Raw genomic sequence first — 22,422 nt, 5'->3', positions numbered from 1 at the left:
ATCCTGTGTTTTTATTAATTATTACGGTATTTGTAGTCAAATATACGATTAACCACGGCTAAAAATCCCTTCATACATCCCTCCAACAATCATTTGCAACATTTTAAAGACATTTACAATCTATTTCTTTTGAGCCAAGGCAGAAAAGTAATAAAAATGTACGTCAATTCGCTCATCCAATAGATTTTAAACTTTATTACAACGTTGTTAAGTTCAAAATCGTTATTTTGCCAACATTTTTCATGCAACTTTAACGCCTTTGTACAACGTCACGCCTTTTATCCCCGAAGGTGTAGGCAGAGGTGCACATTACGGCACGTAATGCGACTGTACAAAGTACACTCACTGTTCACCATTTGTTTATAAGTCCCATGTATAGGTGGTGAACCTATTGCCATGCACCGGGCACGATTCCGGGTACTGAGAAATCTTCGAAAAACCGAAAAAAGACCCAGTAATACTTTGCCCGACCCGGGAATCAACGAGGCAATCTTTTCGTTTCGTCTTTAATTACACACAAACGCTTCAGAAATGTAACGTTTATCTTAAGCCCAGTGCCACGGATATACTTTCTTATTTTTGGCAAATAATTTAGCCACATTTTTATTTTACAATATTAAACATTTACTCCTATCCCTTTCCGTTGCCATAGCAACACATTTATTACTTCTCTACCCTTTAAAGAAGAGGTTTATACCTGTAAATGACTGAACACATCAATTAGAATAGTTTTACATTTATTTATTTATTTATTTTTATTAAAATAGATCAAAAACTGACTGAATTAGTGTATATTTTGATCGTTTATTGTTAATCTGCAACTGCGCCATCTTTTGGCGTTTATGAGTAAACAAATAGTTTTGTTATGTGGTCATAGATGGCGGTAGTAGTAGGTTGTTTTTGGAACATATTTATGGGTTGTATAGGATTATAAACTTTTAACAAGATGTGTCCTATCATCGTATTCATGCGTTCTCTAGGCATTTTATCGTAGCTTTCTAAACATTTTATAAGCAACAAGTATGGCACATAAATTTGCTATCAACAAAAGAAAAATAGCATTGCGAATTTAAGTCGCTCTCTTGTAAAAGAAATACATATTTGTGAATCATAAATACATAATTTCATACATAAATGCTAATATTGGTTCACATGAAATTATTATTTACAAATCATCACATTAGTTTTACAATTTTATCCGGCAGTTACTGCGCTTATTACACTTTAGTAAAATAATAATGATAAAGCAAATACTTCTCGTCCAATAATAGCAACAAATATAGATTATAATTCACTTATTTCTACGTACAATTTGCACGCAAAGATAATGTGCTTTCATTTTCAAAACAATAGTCACTTAATGCCATTAATTTTGTGTCTAGGATTACTTTTCTATCTTAATGATATCTAATTGTTTCCGTTATGAATATTACACATAAATCCAGAGATATTTAATTTAGTGTCTAATGACCCCATTAAATATAATGATCAATGACCCCCATAGAATATATTTTACCACCAGTATTTGCATTGAATATAAGAATATTCTACTGAGTGTAGAATATTTTAGTGAATACTTATTCAATAAATACATAAAATAAAAATTCTTAAGACCCCACTCAATTGAATATTCACATATTCAATGCAAGTGAAATTTATTTCATGGGGTCATTGAGCACTTTATATGAAACTATATAGATTACTAAAAATATATGACAGTTCATTACAAAATGTGACATGAATTTTGCAAACTAATTTATCTAATGTTACATATAATTGAATCTAATAATGCAAGATGAATTAGATAAAATCAGAAATAAGTTTTACATTGAACACTAAATCTTCACTAGCGAACATCAATTTATAGAATTTACAATGGTATCTGCTTTTAGCTACAAATAATATATATTGTTTTGCCTCACTAAAAGAAGGTCGGTTACATGAAAATTAGATATTAATTTTCCTTACACATTGGTCTTCAGTTTAGGTGTCTGGTAATTAGTGAACGATATTTAAACACGTGATTGTACTCATGATTACAAACAACTTTCTCAAATAAACTCTTTTTGCGCTCGCTTGCTTTCGTATTATCAGCTGCGAGGCGTCCAAGTCCGCTTTAAAGACGAAATGATGAAGATGAAATTTTGTTGTTATGTTATTGTGATAAAAATACAAACAAAGTTTCTACAGGAAAGTTGTTTGTAATCATGAGTACAATCACGTGTTTAAATATCGTTCACTAATTACCGGTCACCCTATGTAATTTCACGTGATACACAAACTACGTTTCTTTCATTTTCATGCGATCTAGCTCCAAACTAGATTTATTAAAATATCATCTTAGGAATTTTCATTTCATAGCGATTAGTATACATTTGGCATACCAAATATTATCTTTTTCATATAACATAGAATTATATTATGAAAGCTAAATGAATCACTATTAATAATATCAATTCCTAAAGAGACTAACTTAAGAAGGCTTCCAATTATTAAGTGCTTTTAGTAGAACAATTTAAAAAATTTGAGAGCACGCTCTCAGCAACTCTTTGTGTGATCCACAAATTGTTGTTTTGGGTCTGAGTATCATGTGTATGTGCACTTGTATGTTTGTAAACGCACCCACGACACAGGAGACAATCCTAGTGTGAAAAAAAATCTTGGATTCAAGAGTAAGCCTCCAGTTCAGCTGCTCACAAGTTGATTGACCAATAACTAGATATAAGCTTTTATTCTTTTCGGTAAAAAATGGGGGCCTTAATCTGTTAGCCTTAGTCAGTGCAAGAGGGATGGAACTAGACATTTAGACAACCTAGATAGCTCCGTCCCTCTCGCACTGCTCAATGATCGACCATTCTGACACAATTGTAATAAAAGACTATGGCCCCAGATCTTAAGCTACGTTAGCTCAACTAGTAACACAAACTAATTAATATCATATCTACATACAAATAAAGTTTCAATTTCAATGTTTACGTTTAATAATCTCAAGAAAAAGAGTAACCTATGCAGTTTCTTACTCGTTCTTCTCTATAGGAATATACACTTTGAAACGACCAAATAGAGCAACTCGAGGAGTGACCGACAGACAGACGTTATTAAAATTATTATATTTTCTTTGACGTTCAAAATTGCCTTCCTGGTCTATTTTAAATAAATAATTTTTACATTGACTTTTAATATTTTTGTTAATTTAATGAACAATCAAAGCCAAATTGTTCTTTGTGCACATAAATAGAGAAATTACTAATAAAATGGCTAACTTTTACACAATTAGCACATAGCCTCAAGCACCTAACAAATGTTTTTACCAAATTATACCTAATTTTTCTTTTAACAAAAATATATATTTCTTTTTATATTTCTAATTTAATTTAAAACTATATAAAGCAAAACGACTAGTTGGCATGTTGATATAACCAATCATTTTATAAATTATGGCTATTAACCCAACATAAACGTTAAGCTTTCTAATCCCAGAAGGGGTAGACAGAGTACATATGCAATGTAACACTGAAATGCACATTACGGCACGTAATGCCGCTATACAATGTACACTCACTTTTCACCATTTGTGTTACAAGTCCCATGTGTATTTTATTGTTAAAATAATTTATTTATAACTCAAATACTTTAAGTATACATTGATAGTTATGATTATATCACTTTTAATTCTGGGAAAAGCCACATAAAGAGCTACATAATAGGGTAGAAAACAATTTTTTATTTTAATATCCGTCTCGTAGATTATTTGAAACGTTAGACACGTATTTTTTATTTTCTTACGGAAACAAAATAAATACTTTCTAAGACATTTGTTTGACTGATTTGAAATATCATGTGACGTCACTTTAGAGTATGTTTTATACTGAATAGTGACGCAACAACAAATCAACACTCAACAACGATTCGTTTTATCTAAGTATTGTTATCTTATATGACAAAATAAAAAATACGTGTCTAATATTTTTTCATTACCTAACTGACGGACTAAACAGATTTTTAATTTTCATACCCCGTCATCATCCCAATTATATATAACACTCCCTTTTACATTTCATATACAATAACAAACAAAAACAGGACCAATACGCGACATATAAAAACAAAACTCAAGCAAAACAAACATATGTAATCATATTACACACTAATTAAAGTCATATTCTTTGAATTTTAAATCATGAACAAACAAATATCAATTATTATGTTATCGGCTTACTCACGTAACTGTTTGACGAAGAACTCGACTAGTGTCGTAGTAGTAGCAGCGACATTCGCCGCGTCGTGTGTCGCGGTCGCGGAATGTTGCTCATGAATATGAGCCTCTAGCAAGGCTTGAAACTACTCGCAGTGCCGACGTGAGGGCCACTGATACCCCGGGCGAAAATATTGTGGCGCCCACTTGAGGGAAGCAATATCAAGTGTTAGTTTTTTGCTGATCCCAAGTAAAATTATTTTGTTTGTGTTATATATATTTAAACACAAGGCCCTGATTAAATCTACATCTAACACAGCATTCAGAACAGAATCATGCCGATGTCACCAGGAGAGGCAAGAGACTCCAACTTCAGACCTTGGCGCCCCCCAGAATTTGTCGCCCTGGGCCATCGCCCCATCACGCCCCCCTAACGCCAGCACACACTAGTCGAGTTCCTCGTCAAACAGTTACGTTAGTAAGCCGATAACATAATAATTAATTTAGTATGTCTCACGAAAGTTATAATAAACATATATCACTTATGAAATCATTATCTGATCACTAGGTGACCCATTTCATCACTGTTCATCACAACACACCTCCATTTTCCATTCCATAATCACAGACACTTTAATAAATGTGCAGTAGATCACTTATTTTAAGTCTCTTTTTTGTTTTTTATATTTGATGGGTCGACGTTTGGCCGCTATCTCGTCTGATGGTAAGTGATGATGCGGCCTACGATGGAGCACGTCTACCCATTAACAACCTATTCACTCGGGCTTTGAAGACACCCAGGTTATACCCATCAGGAAACACAGACTCCGGCAAGGAGTTCCACTCCCTAGCAGTTCGCACAAGGAAGCTTGAAGCGAATCGCTTCGTGCGAGTGGGTGGGATATCTACTATGAAGCGGTAGCGCTTCGCCGATTGTCTTGAGGGTTTTTGCCTCGTAGACAAGTTAAAATACAAAATTTGACTGAATTCATTACAAAATAAGTGATCTACTGCAACCATACTTTTACATCAATACAAACGACATCCAAAGCGAATCGCTAGAATATTAACCTTAAATAACTTTTTCCAATCGATATTAGATATTAAACATTAGAGTCGGTTCATATCTGACGGAACATGCGTCGCGTATCATCGGTCGCGTAACGCCAGAACAGACAAATATATAGAAACACAGTTGACCGTTCACACTCAACCGATGATACGTCAGTACGACCGATGATACGCTCGACGTATTTTACGTCAGATATGAACCGACACTTAATCCATTTTTCAAAGCAGATTTTCGTAGTTATTAACTCATTTCGTAGATGACAACACATACATGATGGGCACACATACATAAGAGTATCTTTACTATAGCGTTTGTTTTTTGTAGGCTTCCGATAAATGAATGCACAGCGTTCAATTAACTCCAAAAGAAACAGGGTAGATGGCTTATTTATATTTTAATGTCCGTCTGGGATTTTATTATGAAACATTACACACGTATTTTTCTTACTGAAATAAATACTTTCGAAGATATATCGATTTGAAATATCGCGTGACATCCCTTCTAGATACATTTTATCTGTAGAAATGACGTATTGGTTCCCACTTTTAAACTTTGATTAATTTTATCTAAGTATTGTTGTTATCTTATATGACAAAATAAAAAAATACGTGTCTAAAATTTTTTATTACCTAACTGACGGACTAAATAGATTTTTAATTTTCATACCCCGTCATCATACATACTACATCTACGTTTATCAAACGCCGCCGCAGGACAAACGCTAGCGTGAAGATGCTCTAAACACCATTTACTGACATACCACATAGTTAAACAAAAAAAGTAATAAAATCAATCAAGATCAAAACAATACTAATTTTTAAAAATTCTGTAATACTTCTGCAGTACTTTGAAAATAAAACAAAATCATAATGGGGTCATAACGAAAAGTTCTAGTGACCCCACTCATAAAACGAATAAATCTAAGGTGAAATTATATTCATAAATTACAGGAAAACTTAAATTAAAAGCCCTAGTGAATAGTTCTTGACGCTCATACATTTTTCAGTTAAAACAATCTAAGATTTCTAATGACCCCAGTTAGACATTTTTAAATTACTGCAAGTCTACTCTAATTCAACGAAAAACGCAGATTTTGTACTACAATTCCATTTACTGCGAACATTCGAGAACCGGAGTAGATATACTGAATACGAGTGTACAACGTTAACAAACTATTGTATGTTTGTAAATAAATATAATCCTCATTCAATGTTTTCATGTGATTCAAATTGCTTTTATAGTTACTAAAATGTGAAGAGAAATTATTTGGACTTATAATCCAAGATTATAATAAAATTGAAGTCAGCTGTACTGTCTTCAAACTAGTACTTAGTATGAGTTTGTTTTGCATTCTGTACGCTGACACTTTGCAATACCCTTAGTTATATAAGTTTGCTTCACGTCTAAAGTTATCGTAACGAGAGCGCGATCGGTGCTCCGATTGGCCAGCTCGAAATAACCAACCAATCACAGCGTCGAACACCCTGATCCGGAGCTGCGGACTACCTAGCGTGTTTATCGGGGCTCTGGCTCGAAGAGCAGGAGTAGGAACGGGGTGGTTTTTAGTCAGTAAGAGTCTGACACTCCGTCTTGCCTCGCCCAAGGCGGGAGAAGTCATTGGATGATTTTCCCCTTAAAAAAAGCATCGGACGCACTCTCATTTCGACCTCGTTCAACGTAAAACAAACTTGTACTAAGGATACAGCTTATAAGTATAGTTACAAACATAATATTAAATGTTTACATAAAGGCAATGTACTAAATAGATACATGTATTTTTAAATTACATAATTTTCTTCAACAGTACTTTAGCCGCTAATCTGTAGGTATTTTGTAACGTAGGAGCCATTTCTACACTAAGTAGGTATACTCTTCGTAAAGATACTACTTAAAATGTATTATTTTAAGTCTCACTTCATTTATCAAAAGGGTTTTGTATAATGGGACAAGCCCATCACAACTTCCTAAACCGTTGCAACTCCTGTGCACCAGGATCTACAGTAGATACAACCATGAAAACACTGGAACACTGAAGTCCAACGTCCCAGGGACATGAATTGTCTTGGATCCCGCAACGAAATAAATCAGAAGATATTATTAGAGGAGAAGAAAAGAAAACGATAGTTTCCACTTCCCTCAGTGAAATTTAACGCAGGAGACAGAATGACTGAAGCCTAAAGGCACAAAAAGAGACTGCACAACTAGGAAAAGCCCAGTCGTCAAGCACGGCTTCTCTTTGATTAAATACTGTTCTCACATAGTTGAACCAACGAAACAATGTAACAAAGAATTGTATTGTGAATTTGATTGAAAAAGCGTTTTTGCTCGTTCTTCTCCATAGGAATCCACACTTTGGAACGAACAAATAGAGCAACTAGAGGAATGAGCGACAGACAGACGTTATTAATATTATTATATTTGCCGTTGACTTTCAAAAGTGCCTACGTAATCTATTCGAAATAAATAATTTTAACTTTGATGTTTCCACAAACATATCTACTGTTACAATGTTTTTAGTCAAGCTAGAAGTAATATATTATATTCAATCTTCTCTACAAAATATCTTTGATAAATAAAGTAAGACCTGCCACATGTTTTTAAGCAAGACAAGGTATTTAAAACACAATTATTACGATTAAACTAACTACTGTTTTATGATTATGTATGGCGATACCAATATATCAAAACTATACTTAGAGGGTGCTAGTACCTTCCCTATTTATCATAAACTTCAGCAAGTGTCGCACCCTGGACACACAACCTCGCTACCATCAGTTGACTGGACAATCTCTACACTACACGAGTCACTGTTTACATGTTACCATTAGCTCATGTCGATACCTAAGTACGTATCGCCTGGACAGTCCACGCTACCATCAGTTGACTGGACAATCTCTACACTACACGAGTCACAGTTTACATGTTACCTAGCTCATGTCGATACCTAAGTACGTATCGCCTGGACAGTCCACGCTACCATCAGTTGACTGGACAATCTCTACACTACATGAGCTGTTCACTTGTAAATATTAGCTCATGACAATAACAAACAAATTATTGCATTTATCATAGTATTAGATAGAAAGTAAACCTCTAAAGTTACTTAAAATAATATTATTGCATCTAATTCATTAGAATTTTTACTGAAATTTCACAATAAAAAACCAAAATATAGTTTACAAACATACCGCCGTACTCAGAGTCATTTAATGGTTACTTAACCCAGTCCTTATCAATCGCTTTCGGTACAAAATCGTTACTAAACAATAGTTTAAGTAAACATTAAATGTCTCTGAGTACGGTAGTGAAACTATAATTAATTTCAACTTAATACCTACTCCAAATACACGTCTAATACTAAAATAAATACAATAAAACAAATTCCTAGACTGTAAAGGAACACCCTAAAAATGATAGGTTGTCCCATACCAACCAATTTAACCAGATTTTTTGGATAAACATACCCAAAATACTCTAGTACACACACAAATTCGATTTATTAATTTTTATATAAACCTTTCACGCTAAATGCCACGTCTAAACATTTTCTTTCCTCTCCAATACGTTTTTCCCATCAATAATTGCAAATATTTTATTCCCATATTCCGAAAACACATCCATTACAGTTTAATTATTTATCAATAAAATACAAACATACGAACAATCACAATAAGATACCACAAAAAACGTAATCACATAGACCATTTTAACCCCAAAAGATTATCGCTTCAAATCACATCAATATTTCTAATGACCCCGTCTAGAACATTCCTAAGACCCCATTTAGAATTTTAAAGTTCTATAGACCCCCGTTTAAATTTTAACGTTTTATTTAAAAGCGTAAACGCTTTTTTATATTGCTTATTTTAAATAGTTATTAGATCTTCAATCGACTGAGGAGTCGGAGTCTTCGTTTTTCGTGCTCAAATGGAATGCTATGACCGGGATCGAACCTAGGACCATACAGGATCCCATGCCGTAGAAACACCAGGAGTATCCGCCGGTTACGTCGCGGATGAGACCTGCAAATTAATTAATAGGTTACTCCCAACTGATGTTGATATAAATACATATTTAAACGTATTGCGAAGTGCCAAATGTTGTTACATATTATATAAGGCGACTGGTAATTAGTAAACGATATTTAAACACGTGATTGTACTCATGATTACAAACAACTTTCCCGAAGAAACTTTTTTGTATACTCATTAGTTTTATTTTTATCACAATAACAAAACAACAAATGAGTGTCATGTGCATGTGAACTTGTATTATTGTGAACACAACCACGACACAGGAGAAAATCCTAGTGTGGAATGAGCTGTCGTCGGCGGTATTTCCGAACCGACACGACCTTCAAACCTTCAAGAAAAGAGCGTATTCCTTTAAAAAGGCCGGCAACGCACTTGTGACTCCTCTGGTGTTGCGGGTGTCCATTGGCGGCGCTGATCGCTTACCATCAGGTGACTCGTTTGATCGTTTGCCTCATATTCCATAAAAAATCCAGTGGCTGGGCGACTGAATGGTGTGCAATGTATGTACTTATATATTCAAACATGCCCCCGAGTTTTGTTGTGGTTTTAAATCTGCACTCTGCGTAGGCGTAGCCAGGTTTTAGCATCGGGAGGGGTTCAAGAAAGGAAAACGAACAAAACTTCCTTCATGAACTTCCTCCATTCATGAGAAAGAAAACAATTTATGCAATATGTAATAAACAGATTCATAGGTAGTCATAGAGACCTTTGCCAAACAGGTGATGTACTATGCTTACTAGAAAAATAACGCTCTGTAATGTCTAGGTACGCATTTTTCGGGGAGATTTGTCTAGCTACGCCTATGGCAAAAATACAAAAATAACTAAAACGAACACTTACCAGCAGTAGGTGGTATAGACACGGCAGCTAAGCTCTGGAACATCCTGACCAGCCCGTAGGAGGATGCTATGCGAGCTGTTCCGAACGCATCAGCCAGGAGTACTGGTACCAGCAGGAACCAGCAGCCGAGACAGAGGCCGTACGCACCTGGTGATAATATAATATGCTTATAATACTGTGGTTAAATAAACATTATTTTAATGGCTTACGAGCAAACGGATTGCCTGATGGTAAGCAATCAGAGCCGCCCATGGAGATCCGCAACACCAGAGGAGATATATTTGTTTTGCGAAATAAAAAGGAATACTGTCTACTCTTTCTGCAGTTGATCTGGTAAAGCGCGATGCGGCGCGACACGAACACGATCAATTAGTTTGATATTTTAGCACGAACGGGACACGGTGCCGCATTGAGCAAGCGCGGTGATTAATGTTCGAACCTTCTCCGTGTGAGAAGTGGTCTTTGGTCAGCAGTGGCACTTATAGGCTCTTAATGGTGATGATAACATAACTAAACCCGAGTTTCTTGGTTCAGTAGTCATGCTGCCTTTTACGACGAATAAATCTTATGGCTAGAAAATACTTACTGTAGGTAATATTGAACTCACCTGATGCAATGGCGAGCGCCCACCACGATTTGAGACTCGGCAGAGTTAGAACTGCGATACCAGCTACCAGTATACTGTGAAACATAATATTATATAACTACTAGCTTCTGCCCGCGACTTCGTCCGCGGAAAATTAAAAAAATAGGGTTGTACTACCCCTAACATTTAGGGGGATGAAAAATAGATGGCCGATTCTCATAGATACCGGTTAAGCCCAAAAAAATTCATGAAAATCGGTCAAGCCGTTTCGGAAGAGTATGGCAACGAAAACTGTGACACGAGAATTTTATATCTATACTAATCTCCGGAACTACTGGTCCGAATTGAATAATTCTTATTGTGTTGGATAGTGCATTTATCGAGGAAAGCTATAGGCTATAAAACATCACGCTATGACCAATAGGAGCCGAGCAGAGCGGGTGAAACCGCGCGGAAGTAGCTAGTATTAGATAATTTCATGAAGAGAGGTAAAAAGCTTTTAAAGTTGCCATGGTCAATCAGAAATTGGACCAAAAACACAGTGATCCACCTCCAACCACATCCTCTCCAGTTGCTCATGCACGAATAGAAAAAACGATAAGCGAAGAGGTACCTTTTTTATGGTATAAGCCAGTAAACGAGCAGACGGATCACCTGATGGTAAGCAATCTCCGCCGCCCATGGACACCCGAAACACCAGAGGCATTACAAGTGCGTTGCCGGCCTTTTGGGGGTTAGGAATTTAAGGCTTGTTGGGAAATCGGGGATTGGGAAGGGGGTTATTGGGCCTCCGGTAACCTCACTCAAACAACGCAAGCGTTGTTTCACGTCGGTTTTCTGTGAATCATTCATGGGTATCACACCGGTCGAGCCGACCCAACAGTGCCGAAGCATGGCTCTCCCACACTTATAATATTCGTAGGATAATTACCTGACGATGTAAGCCTTTCTCCTGCAGAATAGATGAAGATCACACAACCAGCCGAGTCCCAGTCTCCCACACAGGTCTAGAACGGCGCTGATAGCTACCAGGTGACCTGAAACAACAGAAATATAAGATTTCTGTTGATCCTAAAACTAGAAGTAAGATAATGCACTGTTTTTAATAAGGCGTCAATTTTGACCAAAAGCGTAGATGACTTATTTTTATTTTAATGTCCGTCTTGTAGATTATTTTAAAATATTAGACACTTATTTTTTATTTTCTTACACAAACAAATACTTTCGAAGATATATCGATTTGAAATATCGCGTGACGTCATTTCTAGGTACGTTTTATACGTAGAAATGACGTATTTGCGACTCCTAAACTTTGATTCGTTTTATCGAAGCATTGTTATCTTATATACAAAATTAAAAAAATACGTGTCCAATTTTTTTTTCATTACCATATTGGCTTTGATTTTGACTTTGATTATTTATTTATTACAAAAAACATGCATAATTTTACAGCTTAAGCCAATGCATTATACAGTTAATGTGATATAATAAAATAGTATGATATTATGACTCCCGCAAGATTATCGTTCAATTTTGACTTTGACTTAAACACTTAAGAATTCTGACTTTGCCCTTGATTTTGAACCTGACATTTACATTTGCTTTGACATTGACTTACCAGCAGCAGATTTACTGTGCCCAGCAGCTACAGTGTATGCCGGGAGGTAGTACAGCGCGTAAGGAGACCCACAGGACATCAACGCCACGGACGCACAGAGCAGACCGAACCGCCATGATTTTAGTAGTGATACATCTAAATACCTGTAGGGAAATTAAAATATATAAGCATGTTATTGCTAAGTGTGGGCTCGCACTGCTGGGCCCGAGTCCTACCACGACCTCACAAAAAACCGACGTGAAACAAAAGCCCGGCAACGCACTTGTAACGTCTCTGGTGTTTCGGGTGTCCATGGGCGGCGGCGATTGCTTACCATCAGGTGACCTGTCTGCTTGTTTACCGGCTACCATAAAAAAACAACTAAAATCACAAAAGTACCAAAACAAAAATATTTCCATGACTTTTTGTTGCGAACTTGTTTTTTGGTCTAAATGTCTTTTACTTTTACATTTTCTTTGACTTTCACTTTAACTATAATTTTGACGTTGACATAAACTTTAACTTTGACTTTGATTTTAACTTTGACTTTACTCTTTAACTTTAACTATGAATTTGATGTTGATTTTAACTTAAACTTTAATTTTAATTATGACATTGACTTTGATTTTGTCTTTGACTTTGACCTCGACTTTAACATTAATATTAACTTTAACAATTTCTTTTACTTGACTTTTAATGTTAATGTTAATGCAAATAAACATATCTTTATCTTTATCTTTGACTTAGTCTATAATTACCTAGATATTTTATCAACACATCCAGCTTGTTTCTTCTCGATCTGAACTTCCTCTTTCTGAACCTCCTCTTGCTTGATGATGATGGGCTCTGTCAGCTTGCACGGTATCAGCCGACTTGGAGGGGGGCGAATGTATAAGGATTTACTGTGGAGAAGATAAAATAGATATTTAGGTTCATCGGTCATCATGGCGCTTGCTACAGTGCCGAAATATCGGAAACTCATCGAAATAAATAAACATGGTAAATATCCCGTCTCAAGTTCTAATGATACAAAATAGATTTTTAGAAATTCATCATTTTTGAGGAGATCATTACGGCTCCAAACAATTTTTGGGCCTATTTTAAAACTGCCGCTTCCCCCAGGACGGGAGAAGTCAACAGGTGATCCGTCGGCAGTTTACCGGCTTATAGCATAAAAAAAGATAAGAGAACTGCTTTCTAAGATGATAACCTTAGTGTTGTGGTGTCTATAGACGGCACCGAGTGCTTGCCATCTTGCAACACCAAAAAAATATTTATCGACGCATGAATAGGTTCAAAACTTAGATAGGATGGATTACATTTAGAATAATATTTATTTGTGGAGGCTTGTTATTAGCAATTTTAAGTATCATTTTTGTAATTAGTTTGTAAGTCTTCCTAAAAGAATTATTTATTTTTGCAATTAAGTTAGTCTGTAAGCCTTCCTAAAAGAATAAAATATATAATCTTACTTACCTACTAAGATTCCGTCTCGCCTTGTAAACACAGGTACTGTCAGTGGAGAGGTCCTCGACTGAGTGGAGTATTGAGGAGGATCGAGTGGGGCGCAGCCGTAGTCGTACTACTTCTTTTGGCAGACCTGGGGACGAGAGGTTAAAGTCAAGGTCAAAGTCAAGGTTAAAGAGTAGTCCGATAGGAAATGCCGGCCTCATCTAGTTATTTAAGAGATTGACGTGTAAAAGAGTTACATTGTAACCTATTTGCAAAATAAATATCATTTATTTATCATTATAAATTATTTTCTTTTATAAAAAACGAACACTAGGATTTCCTCCTGTGTCGTGGGTGCGTTTACAAACATACAAGTTCACATACACATGACGTCCAGACCTACCATCTAAGACTTTGCCCGACCCAGAAATCAAACAGAAGACTCCTTGCTTGGTAAGCGCAATTGTCATCACCCAACTGATAAGAAATCAACTACCTGGACTCCCCGGCTGTCGCGTAACGTGTTGCGGTTCCTTCCGCACGGAGCAACTCTTTGTGTGATCCACAAATTGTTGTTTCGGGTCTGAATGTGATGTGTATGTGAACTTGTATGTTTGTAAACGCACCCACGACCCAGGAAAAAACCCTAGTGTGGGGCAACGTTTATTAAAAAGAAAGAATAGAAGATACATAAATGATATATATTTCTGCAAGTTGCTTACAAGATAACACTTTTACACGTCAATCTTCGAAATAACTAGATGCGACCGGCATTTTCTATCAGACTACTCTGAGAAGAAATGCCGAAACAAACTCAGGGGTCATAGTCTCTTTTAAAGTCCAGACAATCAAAGAAACATACTCACCGACAACTCCCAAAACGTCTAGTCCCTCTGAGTCCTCGGAGTCTGAGTGTTGGGACTGCATTTGCTGACGGGCGACCTAAAAAACAAATGAATAATTAGTCCAACTCAAGAAAACCATTTTTTAAACGGTCGTTTGCTTGCTTGGACTCTACCCTTAGTACGACTTGTATATAGAACAGGAGCAAGAAAAAGAGGAGAGTAATCGGAGGCCCAATTAATCCCTTTCCAATCATCCCTATTCCCAATCCCCGAACAATCCTTAAATTCCTAACTCCCAAAATGTCGACAACGGACTTGTAACGCCTCTGGTGTTTCAAGCGTCCATGGGCGGCGGCGATTGCTTTCCTTCAGGTGATAATATGCTCGTTTACTGGCTTAAAAAAAATGTCTAAATTACCTCAATCAAACTAGGATGCATGATCTCCGTAATGAGGTTGGTTCTCTTCAGATCCTCGCTGAGGAGCAGGTTCTTCTGGTTCAGGGTCAGGTCCGCATCAGGCTGGAAGAGACTCTGCAGCCGATTGTCTTTTGAGGAGTCTGATTTGAACATTATGCCTTGATCTGTAAAAGAGAGTCTCCTCTACATAAGAGGGTTTGCCATAATTTCCACAGGATTGGAGATCGCAGTATAAAAGGTTCAGGTTTATTTGAGAGCGCTGCTGCGCGGTTTCTATCTAATATAGTAGACCTTTATACGGTTCTTAATCTTATGACATTCGCGGGAAGAGCACTTAACTAAGTGGTGATAAATGTAATCAACTGAGTGTTAAACTTTAGAGCACCTTCAGAAAAATTTACTGAGCTGCTGATGTGATATTATATACCGACTACGTCTAGTGGCAGGTTTTTATGTACCTATAGCTACAACCTTTAAAACATTATTACCTTTTTATAATAACTATCGTAAAATTTACTAAATTAACTATCAGGTTTACTCACGTACATTAATGGAGAAAAGCTCTTAGTTTCGAGTCACAGAGGCGTCTGCGCACGCTGCTCATGATGAAGGCATCATGAGCAACGTGCGCAGATACGGCGACGTCGTGCGGCCTACTCTGTGACTCGAAAGTAGTATGGCTTTCTCCATTAACACGTTAAGAGCGGAACAGGGTCTATAACACCTCGTCTATGTCGCCGCTTGTAGTGCGGCGAGGAAAAACATAGACTTCTCTGTGGGGCTTAATAGACCTCGTACCGCCAGAATGGCTGGTTTAGGATAGGGTTCAAAACGCCTTATATCGCAGTTAATGGAAAGTATAGCACAAACAGTGTCGCAGGGAACGTGTTAATATACATCTTTACCTATAAAATGTCTTCAAAATCACAAATTTAATCGAAAAACTTCTAAACATATTATATATTATTACCTTCTTGTATATCATGTAAGAGCGTGGTATGCTCAGTGGTGGTGGTAGTGGCAGGTGTCCGGTCAGCCAGCGCTGAGGTGTTGAAGCTGACTGGCGCGGGGCGGTACAGGGTCGCTGATACGCATACGTGCAGCATACCACCTCCTAGAGAGGAAAGAATATCAAAAAGACTGAATATTTTAAAGTTAAAGTCAAAGTCAAATAATTTATTCCAATTAAACCATATACTTTGGTACTTTTGAAACGTCAACAAAGAAAGAAATAAACAATAGTCTATTAGTCTGACCGTCAGTGAAGCTGCTCGTGCTCGTTCTAAAGTGTAGCTTCGACTTTATTATAACTTTTGTGACACATACCAAATTAATTATTATATTATTGACGAATGCTGCTCATGAAAATGAGCCTATAACACGGCTTGAAACTAGTCGAGTTCCTCGTCAAATAATTACGTGAGTAAACCGAAAAACATAATAATAAATTTGCTATTTCAATTCAACAAACTTGTAATATTCTCTTTGTTACCCTTACCTAACAACAACACGGTTCCATGCAGTCCATACATATCCACAAGTTTCTCAATTAGCATCGGAAACACGAAGCTGCCAGCTGCTGTCCCGCTCACACATATACCATTAGCCAGCGCCCTAGAAAGAGATAGCAATATTACTGTTGTCATCATCATCAAAAAAAGCCCGTTTAGGGAACAGAGAGTAAAGTTCCCTAAGAAAAGGAGGATCCTCCGACCAGGCGAGGTGATCAGCCTGGCGGGCTTTCTGCCCAACTGTTGTTCGTTGGGATTTTCTATCAGTCTTAATTCGCATGTAAACTTCATATGTGCGATGCAGGATATTTGTGACGTCATCCGTTGATTTGCTCGTCGATAGTCTATGTGCGACTTCTGTCATCTGTCACTTGTCAATGTGTCGCCACACCCGTAACAAGTCGGAGATCATAGTTTTAAAGGGTTAGACCGGTAAACGAGCAGCCGAATCACCTGATGGTAAGCAATCGCCGCCGCCCATGGACACTTGAAACACCAGAGGCGTTACAAGTGCGTTACCATCCTTTTGGGGGTTAGGAATTTAAGGGTTGTTGGGGAATCGGGGATTGGAAAGAGGGGTTATTGGGCCTCCGGTAACCTCACTTACACAACGCAAGCGTTGTTTCACGTCGATTTTCTGTGAGGCCGTGGTATCACTCCGATCGAGCCGGCTCATTCGTGCCGAAGCATGGCTCTTTCACGTTTTATAAAATAAATCCTGACTCACCTGTGTTTATCGAAATATTGCGACACGATCACAATGCCAGGTGTTGTCGATAAGCCACCGCCGATTCCTAGAAAAACATTTATATTATTTTACACCCATTCTCCGATTAAAGCAGGTAAAAGCAATGGGAAGTCAAAGAGATTCTAATAAAATTGCCTTACATGAAGCATATCTTCAAATTACATAATTTTATCCACCAGGGAATCAAACTAGTAGACCAATGATCTTAAATGTGGAGCATATGTCGTTTCAATAGATCAACAGTATATTTTCAGTAGACCAATCATCTTTTCAGAAGACCAATAGTCTTTTCAGTAGACCGATGGTCTTTTCAGTAGACCAATTGTCTTTTGAATAGACCCCTAATTATACAATAGATCAATGATTTTTACAATAGACCAGCTAATTAAATAGTAGATCAATGATTTTTACAATAGACCAGCTAATTATACAGTAAATCAATAGTCTTTTCAGTAGACCAGCGAATAATTCAGTAGACCTTATGTTCTTTTAGTCTTCTTACCAGTCATGACTCCGAAGCTCAACAGCAGATGCAGTAGACCGCGGCTGAAGTAGGACAATGCTAGTCCGGTGGCACAGAATAGACCTCCTATGAAGACCACGAGACGACAGGAGTACTTCTCACATAGAGCTGATGATAGAGGGGCTGAAAGGAGAAGAGACTGTGTTTTAATCGCTCGTAGGGATTGAGGGGAGTGTGTGGTTGCTATTTTTTGGTGGTTATTCTTTTACTGCCACACCTTTAATGAAACTATTCCTTAGCAAAGATTTTGTTTCGAAAATTATCGTTAATAAGCGCTGAGTTAAGTAACTATTAAATAACTCTGAGTACGGCGGTTAGAATCATTGTTTTGGGGTGAACTGGAAGTGGAATAGGGATGATGACGGGGTATGAAAATTAAAAATCTATTTAGTCCGTCAGTTAGGTAATTAAAAATTATTAAACACGTATTTTTTTTATTTTGTCATGTTAGATAACACAATACTTAGATAAAACGAATCAAAGTTTAGGAGAGGCAGCAAATACGCCATTTCAGCCTATAAAAGTAAAAACGGTGTGTAATGTTTTAAAACAATGTACAAGATGGACATTGAAATAAAAATTAGTCTATTATCAAATAGATAATAATCTGACACACTAAATATATTTTTTTTTTAATTTTCATACCCCGTCATCACTCCAATTGTAGTAATTAATAACACACATTAATAAACCAAACGAAAAACAATTCAATCTCCCAAACCCCAACTCACCCAGCGCCAAACACAGGGTAGACAGCGCAGCAGGTATCCACGACGCCACAGACTCCGAGGAGTCTGGAAACGTCTCCATGATCTCCACGTACAGCACGCCGTAGGACTTGAACAGGCCAGCCACCCAGAACTGCACCATGAACGCTCCGAAGACCACCACCCAGCCGTAACCACCGTCTGGGGGGGCTGTGCTTCTGCGGAAAAGAGTCAAAGTTTAGCTTAAACAGCTAAATTAGCTTTTACACAGCACAGCTAAAAAAACTTCTGGAGAAAGGAGTCAAAATTTAGGTGTCTAGTTGAAAGGTTATAGTTACATCTTATATGTGAAATTACTGACGAATTAGTCACTCAGTCAGTCAATTAGACAGTCAGTCAGTGAATAAGACAGTCAGTCAGTCAATTAGACAGTCAATTAGACAGTCGGTCTGTCTGTCAGACAGTCAGTCATTCAGTGAGTCATACAGTCAGGCCATGTTATATTTTAAGTAGATAAGTAAACACAAACTCTAAGAAAAATAAAGAAAAGTCAAAAAAGTAAAAACCCTATACTTTAAACTAAAATCCAAAAAATAACTATTGTTTATTGTACTGCCTGTGTCTACCCAAACAACGCGAAGAGTCAAATAACGTTTGTTATAAAATTTAAAGCCAGTACGCACAAATATCTTAATCTATTGAACGCATCGAAATAAGCTTCGTCGCACATCATTGTCTGCCCTCTCTGATAATAACTGAGAAGTACATTATATTATAGATAGCAACTCACTCAGCGGACGAATCGGGAGGCGGCCGCAGTTTCCGGGACGCAGCCAGCAGAGGGCGCGCAGTTACCGACGAGAGGGTGAGGAGGGAGTCCTCCTCCTGCTCAGTCGGCGACATCGCCGAGAGGTAGGCTCCTACTTGCTGTAAGAGATGGAGAATCAACACTAACAGCCTGTTATAAATCAAGGATGTTAAGGATATCCACATCCGTAACCGAAACTATCGGATATCCGAAATAAAAATATATCCATTTCCATAACCGAAACTGAAATGAATGTTTCGGATAATTTTGGATAGGAGCGTAGTCTAAATGAGACTTGAGACAAGTTACGAAAATTTACTTATAGGCAGATTGAAGTACTTGCCAAATGAAGACCTATTTATAAATAAAACCATTTGATTATCTATTTGTATGTTACTTTTGAAATTCCTTAGAAATCCAATATCCGTAACCGAAACTATCCGAAACTACCGGATAATTTGGAATAATTTCTTATCCGTATCCGAAACCGGAACCGATATAAAAAAGTCCACTATCCGTATCCATATCCATATCCGAAATTCCATATCCATAACATCCCTGGTTATAATGCACTAATATTCTATTGGCTTTCTCTAGCTAAGGTTTATGTCAAAATTATTTATTTCAAATAGACCAAGAAGGCACTTTTGAACGTCAAAGCAAATATAATAATATTAACAATTTCTGTCTATCGGTCAGTCCTCTAGTGAAGCTATTTGCTCGAAGTGAAATTTGGAACAGGGGTAGATTATGGTCTGGATATACAACATACGCTACTTTTTATCCAACGGAAACGTGAGTGAAGTCGGTGACAGATGCTAGTCTATCACATAAAGGTTGACTATCTGATGATATGGCCAAAAAATAGGCCTAATACATTACTAAGGATAGCTATTGTAACAGTGTTACCAAGTATTGTATTGTGAATCTGAGTAAGAGTAACCTATGGAGTTTCTTGCTCGTTCTTCTCCAAAGGAATCTACACTTTGGAACGAGCAAATAGAGCAACTAGAGGACTGACACCGACATACACGTTATTAATATTATTATACATATTTGCTTTGACGTTCAAAAGTACCTAAGTTACCTATGTTCGAATACTCAAACGCTACTCAATTTTAAGACGCTCTCAAATGTAGTTCTGTCCTTATCAATTCTTTATAAAATGACAGAGATAGCACGATATTTAAGTACAACTTAAAATTGAGTAGCGTTTCAGTATTCGGGCATAAGTCTCTTTGAAATAAATAACTTTGACTTTGACCTTGACTATTCAATAGCTGTAAAAGCTAGCTTTGCAGTAACACTTTGACTATTCAATAGCTATAAAAGCTAGCTATACAGGTATAAACTGACCGTCGCTAATGGCAGCTCGAGCAGCAGACTGGCAGGTCGCTCCCTCTGCTCCGGGGGGGCCGACTGCACGGACAGCAGGGAGCCCCCCTTGTCCGGGGACAGGATTGCCTGGAAACAGGAGTCAGGGTTCAGCACTGCCCTAGTCAATTTTGTAGTGCTACAATATTATTATTATGCAATGTCATGCCTCTTTTATCCCCAAAGGGGTAGGCAGAGGTGCACATTACGGCACGTAATGCCGCTATACAATGTACACCCACTTTTCAGTATTTGTGTTATAAGTCCCATGTAATAGGGAGTGAGTATATTGCCATATACTGGGCACAATTCCATACTCCTTGCTACCACTGACAAATTTTCGAAACACCGAAATAGCCCAGTAATACCAAAATAAGCCCGACCGGGAATCGAACCCGGGACCCTTTGCCTGGCAGTCGCTCTTGCAACCACTCGGCCAACGAGGCAGTCTCGGCTAACAGAGCAGTCAATTTTTTTTTTTTTTTTTGAATCAGTTTAACTGATTTGGGCCCCGGTAACCTGTTACGTTGTCCGCAACTCCGGAACGTCTCGCAGCCTACTCGCTCTAAACTAGTAGAGCTTTTCTCCATTAATGTACCAGTGAGTAAACCGTGATTTTTTAGTTAATTTAGTATGTCTCACGATAGTTATTACAAGATTTTTTTTTTTCATTTCCACACAGGTAACATTATTATAGACTAAGCCCCACAAAACCGTTGTAATGGTTTGACTTTGGAGTCGCTGAATAAATATAGGTATTTAAGTACAAAATTTTTAATGTTGTAACACACTTGCTTAGCTTTAACTTATGTTACTATGTTAAACATTTTTAAAAACTTAAAGTGTCCAAGTAATATAATTTTAATTTGCGTTTAAATCTATTTAAATCTATAGATTTTTTTTTATTGTTTTTTTTTCTTTAAAAACGTTGCCCTACATTAGGATTTTCTCCTGTGTCGTGGGTGCGTTTACAAACATACAAGTTCACATATACATGACACCCAAACTCGAAACAACAATTTGTGGATCACACAAAGAGTTGCTCCGTGCGGGAATCGAACCCGCTACCCGTTGTACGGCAGCCAGTTGCCCAGCCACCGCGCCAACCGTGCAGTCAAATGGATATATGAATGAATAGATGCTCCCTTACCTCTGAGATGACATCTGTAGGCAGGTCGATGGAGCAGGAGAGAGCCGTTGATGTCGGTGGCGCCGAGGATCCGAGCTGACTCTCAAGCTTTGACAACTCCTGGGGACAATAAATATGATTTGTTAAAAAAAAATACAATCTGAAACGTACAATACGGTAGATGACTCATTTTCATTTTAATGTTCGTAACGTCACGCCTTTAATCCCCGAAGGAGCAGGCAGAGGTGCACATTACGACATGTAATGCCGCTATACATTGAACACCCACTTTTCACCATTTGAGTTATAAGTTCTATGTAATAGGGAGTGAGCCTATTGCCATATACTGGACACAATTCCAGACTCCGTGCCGAAATAAGCCCAGTAATACTTTGCCCGACCCGGGAATCGAACCCGAGACAACTTGTCCGGCAGTCGCACTTGCGACCACTCGACCAACGAGGCAGTCATGTTTAATGTTCGTCTTGTAGATTATTTTGAAATATTAGACACGTATTTTTTATTTTGTTACGGAAACTAATACTTTCGAAGATATATCGATTTGAAATATCGCGTGACGTCA

The 22,422-nt window shown here is 37.4% G+C and overlaps 1 protein-coding gene across 1 annotated transcript in view; it reads right to left on the bottom strand.

Annotated features, from left to right (window-relative positions):
• Positions 1–3,822: 3,822 nt before the first annotated feature.
• LOC126911845 (monocarboxylate transporter 12-like) overlaps positions 3,823–22,422 on the bottom strand; it is a 42,979-nt gene continuing 24,379 nt past the window's right edge. Inside the window, exons 2-20 of the mRNA XM_050700819.1 lie at positions 21,861–21,959; positions 20,693–20,800; positions 19,319–19,455; positions 18,553–18,746; positions 17,801–17,944; positions 17,278–17,344; positions 16,538–16,653; positions 16,010–16,153; positions 15,040–15,203; positions 14,643–14,718; positions 13,801–13,924; positions 13,083–13,226; positions 12,346–12,488; positions 11,659–11,764; positions 10,749–10,822; positions 10,142–10,288; positions 8,212–9,289; positions 5,897–8,108; positions 3,823–3,978 (exon numbers count right to left, since the gene is read on the bottom strand). Of these exons, the coding sequence (XP_050556776.1) occupies positions 9,153–9,289; positions 10,142–10,288; positions 10,749–10,822; positions 11,659–11,764; positions 12,346–12,488; positions 13,083–13,226; positions 13,801–13,924; positions 14,643–14,718; positions 15,040–15,203; positions 16,010–16,153; positions 16,538–16,653; positions 17,278–17,344; positions 17,801–17,944; positions 18,553–18,746; positions 19,319–19,455; positions 20,693–20,800; positions 21,861–21,959 (2,124 nt within the window). The 3' untranslated portion in view covers positions 3,823–3,978; positions 5,897–8,108; positions 8,212–9,152. The remainder of the gene's footprint in view (positions 3,979–5,896; positions 8,109–8,211; positions 9,290–10,141; positions 10,289–10,748; positions 10,823–11,658; positions 11,765–12,345; positions 12,489–13,082; positions 13,227–13,800; positions 13,925–14,642; positions 14,719–15,039; positions 15,204–16,009; positions 16,154–16,537; positions 16,654–17,277; positions 17,345–17,800; positions 17,945–18,552; positions 18,747–19,318; positions 19,456–20,692; positions 20,801–21,860; positions 21,960–22,422) is intronic.

Source organism: Spodoptera frugiperda, chromosome 19 (assembly GCF_023101765.2).
Source record: "Spodoptera frugiperda isolate SF20-4 chromosome 19, AGI-APGP_CSIRO_Sfru_2.0, whole genome shotgun sequence".
Lineage (NCBI taxonomy): Eukaryota > Metazoa > Arthropoda > Insecta > Lepidoptera > Noctuidae > Spodoptera > Spodoptera frugiperda.
The sequence above is the reverse complement of the archived record's forward strand: the minus strand, read 5'-3'. Positions and strand labels throughout refer to the sequence as shown.